The 12,175-nt window shown below is 39.5% G+C and overlaps 1 protein-coding gene across 2 annotated transcripts in view; it reads left to right on the forward strand.

Moving 5' to 3' along the window:
* UBAC2 (UBA domain containing 2) overlaps positions 1-12,175 on the forward strand; it is a 102,239-nt gene that overhangs the window by 69,195 nt on the left and 20,869 nt on the right. For both annotated transcript variants that reach the window (XM_065829718.2, XM_071807005.1), the window contains one exon: positions 11,041-11,286. In XM_065829718.2, the coding sequence (XP_065685790.1) occupies positions 11,041-11,286 (246 nt within the window). The remainder of the gene's footprint in view (positions 1-11,040; positions 11,287-12,175) is intronic.

The following is a 12,175-nucleotide window of genomic DNA, read 5'->3' on the forward strand; positions in this document are numbered from 1 at the left end:
TACCTATTTTTTTTTTGTTTAAAATGGTTAAAACACCTTAGAAAATGTTATCCACTTGAATGTTTTGTTGGACACATATATATCAATGCATCTTCTCTCCCTTTTTTTGACCCCTTAAAAATCTCTTGGGTTCTCAGCATACATTTCTCATTGCTATACTCTTGCAGGATTGAAACTTGAGGGGCATGTCAGGGCTCACTCAGTCATAGCTACAGCAAACCTGCTGCAAGAAGTCAGCTCAGGTTGGTACCAACCGATGAGATATGGGCACTAAGACACACAGTTACCTCCACTCATTAGTATCATGTCATCTTACAGATCTCATGCCAGGGTTTCTGTTAACCAGGGAGCTAGGGCTATATTTCTTCAGGGAAAGGTATTTTTCAGGCCTTTTCTGTGATTTTACTGTTTTAGACTCTTTTCTTCTTATCTAGTATCATTTGTTTATCTGTTTGCGAGGTGACCTGCATTGCATAAAGTTCAACATTTGGAATATCCCAAGTCTTCTGTGAGCTGCCTTGAATTTGGGTAGAGTTCAGTTCAAACCATCAGCATCTTTGCTGATGACACCAAGCAGGGAGGAGTGGCTGACACGCCAGAAGGCTGTGCTGCCATCCAGCGAGACCTGGACAGACTGGAGAGTTGGGCAGGGAAAAATTTAATGAAATATAACAAGGGCAAGTGTAGAGTCTTGCATCTGGGCAGGAACAACCCCACGTTCCTGTGTAAGTTGGGCAATGACCTGTTAGAGAGCAGCATAGGGGAAAGGGACCTGGGGGTCCTGGTGGACAGCAGGATGACCATGAGCCAGCACTGTGCCCTTGTGACCAGGAGGGCCAATGGCATCCTGGGGTGTATTAGAAGGGAGGTGGTTAGTAGGTCGAGAGAAGTTCTCCTCCCCCTCTACTCTGCCCTGGTGAGACCCCATCTGGAATATTGTGTCCAGTTCTGGGCCCTTCAGTTCCAGAAGAACAGGGAACTGCTGGAGAAAGTCCAGCACAGGGCAACCAAGATGATTAAGGGAGTGGAACATCTGCCTTATGAGGAAAGGCCGAGGGAGCTAGGTCTCTTTAGCTTGGAGGAGACTGAGGGGTGACCTCATTAATGTTTACAAATGTATAAAGGGTGAGCCAGGCTCTTCTCGGTGACAGCCATCGGTAGGACAAGGGGTAGTGGGTTCAAACTGGAACACAAGAGGTTCCACTTAAAATTGAGAAGAAACTTCTTCTCAGTGAAGGTATCAGAACACTGGAACAGGCTGCCCGGGTGGTTGTGGAGTCTCCTTCTCTGGAGACATTCAAAGCCCGCCTGGACACATTCCTGTGTAACCTCACCTAGGTGTTCCTGCTCCGGCAGGGGGATTGGACTGGATGATCTTTTGAGGTCCATTCCAATCCCTAACATTCTGTGATTCTGTGAAACTGAAACTGTCTTAACTTTACAAATGCTGAAGTTTCTAAAACCTTGTTTACTTTGTAGATTTTACTAAGCCAAATGCAACAACCTTCTGCATTGTTTTGGTGCTATACTGTGATTTACTTTTCTCAGATTGTATGAAAAGTTGGGCTTCTTATAGTCTGGATGTTGGAAAACTGTAGAGAATCTGTAATTTAGAGCGTGTACTTTAAAGGCTTAAGGTTAAGACAAAGTTCAGAAAGTGTTCAGTGCTTGGTTGTAATTTCAGTTCTGATTTTTGGGTGCTTTAGTTCTTCATAATTTTGAAGTTGCTAACTTGGTTTTATATAGACTACACATATCTGTTGTTAAATGCTTAGGTGTGTACTTTGGATTGTTTTGAGTTCTGTTTGTTAAGAACTTTATTCATCCTTTCTGTTTGTTGTTCATTCGTCTGAGGTGTTTCTCTGTAGCCAATTCCTGTCCTTTAGGATCACCATGTATAGGATAAGAAGTTGATTGGGCTAGGGAATGAAATATTTAACCAGACTTCAGGGTTTTTTTCAGTGCTTGTCTTGAAAATAACATTATATAGTTAATATCCAATGGGACCTAAGAATCATTGACTTTCTTGCTGTTGTTCTTGCTTTTCCACATCTTTCTGAAGTGATTTTCAACAATCCTTAATGAATTCTATTTGTTGTTTAAAAAAATGCTTTGAAGGGAATGCAGAAGCATTTGTGTTACTGCACAGTGCAGTATTCACACTTAAAATATCATCCCTTCTACGTACTTAAAATTAGTATTAAATATGTGTGGAATTTCTTGTAGAGAATTGTTGATCAGAGCTGTTGATCAGGTAACTACATACTATGTGTCCACATTCACGTCCTGCCATGTGTTCCTCTTCATCCTCCAGATAGTCTGGACATCCTCCAGTCATTCATGTTTAGTCTTATGGAGATCTTGAGTCAATGTCTAGGTATGATATTCCTTGAATTCTCTGTAATTGTGTAATTATAAATGGTGACTCAGGTAAGCCTAATTACATCGAGATAAATGTCTTGTGGTAGTGCTTTGGTGACATGGAAGAGTCAGTCAACTAGGACTGAGTTTGGATAATTTAAAAGATATATGAAAGCTATGCATTAATTGTTTTATGCTGTTGATTTATAGCTAGGCAATATTTTAATTGTCCTTAATAAAGTTAATTATTTGCAATAACTGAAATCACATTTTTGATTCATTCTTTTAAAGTTGGAATTTTGAAAAGGTATAGTGAAGGCAAAACTTATTAGAAGTATGAAATTTAAATAAAACAATATTAAGAAGTAATTCAATGGTCTGTTGCTGTTTTGAATATTGTTATTATGTGAAGTAAAATCTAGTGCACTCAACATTAATAACACTTTAAAATAACCTCATTGCTGTAGTATTTTTTCATCTTGAGCTTTTTTCACCCCGATGCCTGGTAACAGACTGCTTCACAGTGCATTTCTGACTTGAAAAAATGACACAAAAGGAGGCTATCCCTAAGGCTATCTTTTAAACAGTTTTACAAGTATATTGTAGCCTTCTCATTGATTTTTTTTTTAAGTCTGTAGTTTTGTGGAAGCATTGGATAATCACAGCAGGACATATTTTTTATCATTTTCAGTAGCAAGAAACATAATTTTTGGAAGAAATAACTGAAGAAAAATTAAATCCAAGACCGCTGATTATTTATAGGTTTCCTAGTCGTGTCTTGTCTTTAATCGCAACTGGTATTTGAGCTTTTGGGTTTGCAACCGGTGAGCCTGGTTGGAGCTGGAACTGCCGCTGGCTGTTCAGCTAAGGCTGACCGTACGCGCCAGGTGCAGTGGCCCAAAACATCATTTTCAGTGTCATTGACCACACCATCAAGAAATCCCATTAAACATCCCGTGGGTGTTGCTCTGGAGGTCTGCTGGGCTGCTCTGCCAACTTCATGAGCGGGGCTTTCTAGCTCAGGCTTGAGCACCACACTAGGACAACTCGCATGAGTCCTGTCAGCAAAGGTCCTATATACACATCTACCCATGTCACAAAGTGCTACACAGGTCTTTATTCTATACTTGCATCATATCACACATTACTGTGGATTCTGTTCTAAAAACTGCAACAAAAAGATTTACCACATTAAAAATATGAATAAAAATATTGACCAGAATACAGTTTTAAGACCTGATATTCAAATTAAAACACCAGTCCTTTTCGGATTGTATAGATAACCACAGCTATTTTTCAAGAAAGTTTGTAAAGACACAGAAAATATTACCCCTACTTTTGTTTTCTTTTTTCTTCTTGTCAGTGTTTCTTGAAGTCCCAGCTTAAGGAGTCAGGAGCTTTTGTGGAATGTCAGCTTTCCTAGTAGTAGAATAAGCTTTCAATCCTTGTGCAAACTACTGCTTCAAAATCAAAAGAACATCCCAAAGGCTTAGAAATCATAAAGCAAATGAAAAAACAAAACACCAAAAAAAAAAACCCCACCCACAAAAAACCCCACCACAAACAAAATAACCCAAAAACTAATGCCGAAAAATTGTGATTTTAAGACAATCTAGCTAGTCACTTTTTGGAACTTGAATTGTGATTTCTAAATATTTGACATTGGTTTTACTATATACATATATATACATATATATACATATATATATTAGTAGTGTTGCTAATACTAGTGAGACTATTCACTTATTTAAAAATCTGCATGTGCTGAAATATTTTCCTAAATGAAAATACATATTTTATGTGTAACCAGTGTGGCTCCCCCTTGCTGATAGTGCTTCCCACCAGAGACCTGGTAGCAAGACAGTTCATAGAGTCATTGAGGTTGACATCTAGTGCAATGCCCTTCTCAAGCAGCGCCACCCAGAGCCAGTTTCCCAGGACCATGTCCTGATGTCTTTTGAATATCTCCAAGGATGGAGACTCTGCCATCTCCCTGGGCAACCTCAGCACGTGGGTTGTGAAGGGCACAGCCTGAGATCAGAAATGGAAAAGCAGTAGAAGAACAGAGATTAGGGAATGAAAAAAGCAGCATTGTCTTTTTGTCTGTCCTAACTTTAGGGCAGGGGCAGATACCCATACCTAAGCTAACAGATATGCTGAATCCCACCCAAAACCCATGTGAGGTATCTGCACGTGGGCAATAGTCAGTATTCAATTGACTGACTGTAGTGTGCTTAATTTGAGATCACAGAACCACAGAATGTCAGGGATTGGAAGGGACCTTGAAAGATCATCCAGTCCAATCCCCCTGCTGGAGCAGGAACACCTAGGTGAGGTTACACAGGAGTAAGAAGTAAGAGACTCCACAACCTCCCTGGGCAGCCTGTTCCAGTGCTCTGGCACCCTCACTGAGAAGAAGTTTCTTCTCACATTTAGGTGGAACCTCCTGTGTTCCAGTTTGTACCCATTGCCCCTTGTCTTATCATTGGTTGTCACCGAGAAGAGCCTGGCTCCATCCTCATGACACTCACCATATGCATATTTATAAACATTAATGAGGTCACCCCTCAGACTCCTCCAAGCTAAATGTCTCTACATTCTACTGACTGTATTGACTTGAAATTCTCCGTGCTGGGAGCTTAGACACCTTGCTCATGTCAACTGACGAAGCTGACAACACTCCTGCATCATTTAAAGCATCTGAGAAGGAAACTCTTGATTCATCTGTCATACAGGGGATGTTAATGTGGAAGTGAGGCTGTAACTATTTGAGAGAGATGTACATATTACCAGACATTTCTTCTTCCTGGAAGAAAGAGAACGTAGTGGGAAAGGAGGAGAGAAGGTAATAACTTGTCAGAAGATACTTTCTCTTCTACATCCACAGCTTCCGAGATCCTGTAGAAAAGTGGCTTTTAGTTTTCAGTTTGAATTTCGCTTCAGAGTTTTCAGTTTCTCTCTCAGCTCTGAGGAAGAGTTTGTGTGCCCGCAGTCTGGTCTTCTTGTCAGCTCTGCCAGCTGGTTCAGTAAAAGGTAGATTGCTTCTCTCAAGCTTCTCTGGCCTGTACCTGTACACCGTCATGGCTGCAATGGTACCATTGTTTAGAGAGGGAAACCATGAGAGTAATTCACCTCTGTGTGTAATTATACTTTCAAGACATCTGCAATAGAATGAGTCACATCTTAGCAGTGCCCATTTGTTGACTATGAAACCAACTTTAAACAACCAGCTCACACGTAGGCTTATAAAATACAGATGTCTACATTTGGGCTGATAAATCCAATCATGTTCTCTTATGTAAAGAGGTTTGTTTAACAATATGATGATGGTCGCCTGCAGAGCTCTAGCAGAGACCCAAGGGAACCTGTCCTTAGGCCACAAGTGCAAGTTCAGTGTAGATGTACTGTGCTGAAATGGCAGTACAGTCGTGCTTGTGCATACACAAAGAATGACTGACATCTAGTAATGGTTGCCTCTGACCCATGAAGACAGCATTGATGGACTCTGAAGAAAATAATACCTGGAAAAATTATGAGCCCAGTCAACTGAGAAGGAAATTGAAGAGAATTAGTTTATTATTATTATTATAATCTTATTTTTCTGTCAAGCTAGTTATTGCAAAAAGCTGTTTATAGTCTTAATGGATATTTCCACAAAGAAAACCCAAACAAAACAATCTGTTGTGGTACAGTTACACTGCAGACTATCACTGCAAGTTGAAAATGCATGCGTAGTGATTGTGTTTGTTGTGTGGTTTTCACACAATCTTTCTCAGTTTGATAAATGTTTTTTTTCTAATAGAGTTAAGTACAGAATCCCAACACAAACTTCAACCCCTTGTTTTGATTCTAGTTGTATACAATTCAGAGCATAGAATCATATAATTGTTTTGATTGGAAGAGGCCCTCAGGATCATCGAGTCCAACCATAATCTAAATCTGGCACTAAACCATTTCCCTAAGAACCCCATCTAAATGCTTTTTAAACACCTCCAGGGATGGTGACTCCATCTCTTCCCTGGGCAGCCTGTTCCAGTGCTTCACAAACCTCTCCATGAAGAATTTTTTCCTTAAATAAATTAATAAAATACTACGGTTAAAGCAGATAAAATAGGTATAAAAACATCACTTCATCTTAAGAATACTACTGTTTGCTTTCAGTTTGTTGATATCTGAAAATAACAGTCTTCAATACATACAATGAATATATTGAAATTATTCAGAACAAAATAATCGAGTATTTGCTGACATTTAATTCTGTCAAGTTCTCACTATTAGGCAAAACAATTTTCAATGTCTACTGTGGTTTTTTGTTTGATATCCTTTTTTAATGTTAATCAAATACAGTGGTTTTAAATATCTCCATAAGTAGTGGAGCATATTTGTCATGTAAAATATTGAGGAGCTTCCATGTTTGGTTTACCTAATGCAAAAGAGAAACTATAGCTACTTCCTTTTTCTAAAAAGTGTATGACTTTGGAAGGACATGAGGGAAGGGGAGAGGAAGTTGGGCTTTCTACAGGGGTGAGGAGAGGTTAGGAAACTTTGTGTGACGGACCCGTACTAAGCTGTGATCTTAAGAAACTGAAAAAATGTAAGCACACTTTTTTTCTGCAGCACACCAGACGAATCCCAGGATACTTCGTTTCCTCTACTTAGCATTTTGTCTGATATGATATTGTGGATGACGTTGTAGGATATGATGGTGTGACCATCAGAAAACGACTAAGATGCCTTTTATTAATATGTTGCCAGCCAGAAATTCTCCATTCTACCAGTGTGAACTTAACTGCAGCATCTTTCTGTGGTGATTTTTCAGAGCCTAAGATACTCTAGGGGCTTATCTATTTGGGGGAGGTAGCCCTTTAACCTGATGTATAGTGTTGAAGCTGGGATATAATGAGATCACCTTGTCTTCATTGAGTAAAAACTGTTGGTTTACTTTCCTAAATACTAGAAATTCACTACATGTCTGTAACAACAATGGTGTAAAAAAGTTACTGTATACTTTGCCAAAGCTTGTTTTCTTAAAACAAACAAACACATATATATATGTATCAAGTTCTGCATATGAACCAGCCAAAGAGGAAGTTCTTTGGAAATACTTGACATTAAGATGGGTGTATGACACTAAACCAGACTGAATCACGAGACTATTTTAACTACAAATGTCTCCATTCTTGGTTTATTGGAAATATGCAAATAGCTGTCTCTTTCTTCCTCACTAGATGAAACATCTTGAAAATCTGTTAAAACTGAGCACAGCATTTGAAGTTTCTTATATTTCCATCTAATAGCTTTGTAACTGGAGTAGTAAATCAAGGGAAAGAGGAAGGGGAATGGCACTGAAATCCTGAGGGATGTGGAGGTGACAAGGTGAATTGCCAGTGTACCCTTGATGCTCTTCATAGCTGAGTTTGTCCCTCCATCTGTTTGCACTTGTGAAACCTGCAGCCTCACATAATTGCTCTGAACAATTACTGGTCCACAATAAATCTCTTGACAACTCTGTAGAAGGCACACTGCTAGTCCCACACACAGTTTTGTCTTGTTCCTTCACCAGCTGCTTTTTATTTTAGATTTTACTGTGAAGTTTATGTTGTCAAACTTCTCAACTCCCTGCTCTGTGAGCACAGAATTCCACACATTTGGATTCTGCAGTGGGTTTCTGTCAAAGGCAGGACAAGGAGGGGCCAGGACAGGAGTCTGCTGTTGAGGAGCAGCAAGGAGAGAGAAGACAGCCAATTGCAGGTGGTGCCTTGGCTATAGAGAGCAGGAAAACTGCTCCAGTGAGCTCAGTAAAGCTAGGAAGGCAGGTAGGAGCCATGTGTGTGAGTCTCACAGGCAGTGCTAAATGACACTCTTCATTATAGCAGTGTCCATAAATGTTTAGCCTTATAAAGCCTTTTCTTCTGATTAAATGCTCAAGAATTGGTTGTTCTCTACAGCTACCTGAAAGGAGGTTGTAATGAGATGTGTCTCAGTCTCTGCCCAAATAGGACAAGAGGAAACAGCCTCAAGTTGCACCAGGAGAGGTTCAGATTGGATATTAGGAAAAAATTCTTTATGGAAAAGGTTGTCAGGCATTGGAACAGGCTGCCCAGCGAAGTAGTGGAGTCACCATCCCTGGAGGTGTTTAAAAGACGTGTAGACATGGCACTTAGGGACACAGCTTAGCAGTGCATTTAGCAGTGCATTTAGCAGTGCTAGGTTGGCAGTTGGACTCGATCTTAAGGGTCTTTTCCAACCTAAACAATTCTGTGATTCTATTACTAGCTGCCTCTACTTAGAAAAATATGAGAATGCTTTTATTGTACAACTACTAGTTGGTGCTTGTAGGACACTTTCCCTTCTGAGACAAACAAGTCCTAGAGTATTGACACTAAAGACATGCTACTGCTGTCTCTGTTGTATTTTCTATCTTGAATTGATAAGAGTGATTCTGTTTGTGGTTAATGTGTTCAGGCACGTGGCAAGATGTGTTATACATTCAGGGAGATGTAGATTTTCCTATCACCGCTTGCTTTGTTTTGTTCTTGTGACTTTTTGAACCCGTTCAAGATTTATGGTGCTCTGTAAACATTAGATCTTGACAAAGGCCTGTAGGTGATAAGAGTGGGCAGAGATGGGTAGCTGGGAGGGCGTTTGGAAGAAATGAGGGAATACTGGTGTGATGTTGGACAAAGTATTGTGAGCAGGAGCCCCTTCCCTGCCTGGTTACACCAGTGCAACCACAAATGCAAAATCCCTAGGACCAAAGAGGGGGGGTGGCTCCACAGTCTAACCATACAGGGCGAGAGGAAGATAATTTGTAGGTTCTGGTGCTGCTTGTGCATTTTGTGTCTAAGAAGTCATCAGATTAAATGTATACATAATATTTGCAACCTGGTTCAGTAATTCTTGCTCCCAAAAAATGACCTACAATCTAGGTTTTCTTGAGGAGCCTATGTATATGTAACTCTCTTGGCACAAGGTGATCACCTTCTGAGGGACCTTCTTGCTAGGGAGATGCCTCAAGTACTACATACAAGAAGCAGATTAATTGTAGAAGTTATATGAATTTTCCGTCACTGATTCTTTGGCGATTATAGTTCTAGCTTAGTTTCCAGCTGATGTGCACAAGTTTTGGTCATGGGCTTACAGTCATCTGGAACAGTTTCACTAAAGCTGAGGGAAGGAATTTCTGAGGTCATGAAGAAGCTTCTGTTCCAATGCCCTGTCATTCCTGAAGTCCGATCACAACTTTTCTTCGAATACATGATTTCTTTTTGTTAAAGGTAACCTTCACTTTAATGCCAGAGATTATGGCCTTCCTGGTATCCCATCCCATTTACCTCATTCCTCATAGCATGAAAAGATTGAAAAGGGTTAAGACTAGTGTAAAACTGTGTTTGACGTAACATCCAACCCTGAGAGCAGTCCTAAAATGAAAGTTGAATAAAATGAAAATCACTGTTTCCCAAAGTAGAATGTATTTTTACTAAAAGTCTTATTATCTCACTTGGATAATTAACAATAACCTTGTAAATAATCTGAAAAATATTCCCTTCCCAAAGAATGTTGCATTTTCTTAGACCATCTCCCTTTGTATATGTAGCAATGCATTTAGTATGTTTAAACAAATGTCAGTAAGATAAAATAAATATTCCCAAATAAATAACTGAGACGTGGAGTTTCTACATTGCTTGTAGCATAATCACATTGTTTGGGTACATGTACAGATTTTGAGGTGTTCATATCTCTTCCTGTTCATTTCACTCTGTTGTCATAGCATAATTCTTGTGGCATAACAAACAATAAATAGTCACAAATACTGAAATGTGGCATAAAGCAGAACGCAGACTGGGAGTTTGTGCAAGAACTTTGGCCTTCCTGCTGGACCACTTTGGGCTAAAGTGCTTCAGAATGGTTTGGTGTTGACTGTAGATCATTTATGGGACACAGGGATTTCACTTGCTCCTCCTGAATCTGAAATACGATTGAGCCGCAAGGCAAACACGGGTGTGAATGGGGTTTTTTCTTACAGATGGGAGGAGTGCATCGCGAAGACCGTCTTTTTCAACAGCACAGTTTTTAATTAACTGGGTTTTGAACCTTTTTTTTTCCTCCTAGAAGGTAGATGGAATCCCTTTGGAATAAGTCCATGCATACTCTTAGATTTAACTTCAAATTAGATATTTTGCGTTTGTTTCTACTAGAAGGAGAGACTTGGGTGGTGAGGGCAGAAGCCTTAAGAGGGTTGTTTTTTAAAGAGTGTTTACAATACTTCAGCATCCTCAGGGCAGCCTTATAAAGCTCAGGTCAGCATGCAGCGTACCCTGACCAGTTCCTTTACTAGAAATGAAAATTTTCTTTGAATTTTGACCTGTTGGAGAAACGGTTGCATGGTTTCAGCTTCAATTGTGAAACAAACAAAAAACCCCAAGCAGCTTTCTGAGTCACAGGCGATGCAGTACACAGATTTTAAAAAGTAATAGTCTGTAGTTGTGAGGAAGTTGGAGGTAAAGAAATCCCCTGTTCTTTCTCTGACTCTTGACTGAGAACTCTGGGTAAATACAATAAAAAGTTCTGTAAAAAAAGAAAGACCAACCGCTGTCAGTAGCTAAATACAAAGTAAATTTGGTGTATTTTAGTTGGGTTTGTTTGTTTTCTCTCTTAACTTTTCATTTTTGGTTTTAGGTTTCTGGGATTTGCTACAATAGCAGTATATTAAAAGTTCATCGAATTCTTTGTGTACCCAGCTGGGTAGCAAAGATATTTTCTTGGACTCTTGAACCAATCTTCTCATCTGCGGAACCAACAAATGAAGTTCGAGTGGGAATGGGAGCAACAGTTGACATCCAGAGGCAGCAGAGAATGGAGCTACTGGATCGTCAAATCATGATGTCTCAGGTTGCCCAAATGAGGCGGCAAAGGCAGCAGCAGGTACTGATATACGTTCTGTAAGGATTATATTAAGTTATGGATAAAATACATTCTTGACTCATATATCTTCCCATTTCTTAAAAAATAGGTATTTCTTTATTCTTCTCAATTGATCTTTCATACACTGTTGTACTTCTGATAGCCATGTGGGTGTTTATGTAGCTTTGTATGATAAAACTGCTTCACAAGCAGTAGGCATAATGTTAGACAATCCTGTAAGCAAATCAGTACTTCTCGCATTCTTTCACCAAAAATGTGGCTGAAAGATAAAGTGGTTGCCTCTGGGTGGTCTTTAATAGGAGCCATTGCAGAAAGTTAGGAAGTCAAAATGCTCCTTGCTGTTCTGAGCATTTGTGTGGTTAGCATCCTTTTCAGAGAGGCTGAAAATTGTCCACATAACTCCCTTGTTTGCAGATGTGCTTTGAATAAGGTTGTTTCTTTTAAGAAAGTGCAGCAATTATATTCTCCAACTTTCTTACAAAGATAAACCATGGGGGTTTTCTGTTTGCCATATTTGATGCCCTTGTTTTATTTATTGAATAAAATAGCAGAGCCTTTTTATTTTCTCTGTTTTAGTCAAACCAGCAAATGCAGATATTCACATACTTGGTGTTATAGGGCAGTAGAACAAGGCAGATGGTGTCTCAATTCACTCATTCCTGTATCTTAGATATATGGGTTACTAATCCATCAAACCTAACATACAACACAGGCCTTGGGTTGCTCTATGTGAACATAAACTGCTCATAATTTAATTGCAGCCTGGCAATTTGATGTCTTTTCTGAGTTTCCTCTGTCTGAAACACCACTCTGTACTGATACACAAGTTTTCGCTGGGTTTGAACTGGTGTAGTGCAAGTAGGTATAGCTGCTTTACCATTAATATCTT

The sequence above is a fragment of the Patagioenas fasciata genome, chromosome 1 (assembly GCF_037038585.1).
Source record: "Patagioenas fasciata isolate bPatFas1 chromosome 1, bPatFas1.hap1, whole genome shotgun sequence".
NCBI lineage: Eukaryota > Metazoa > Chordata > Aves > Columbiformes > Columbidae > Patagioenas > Patagioenas fasciata.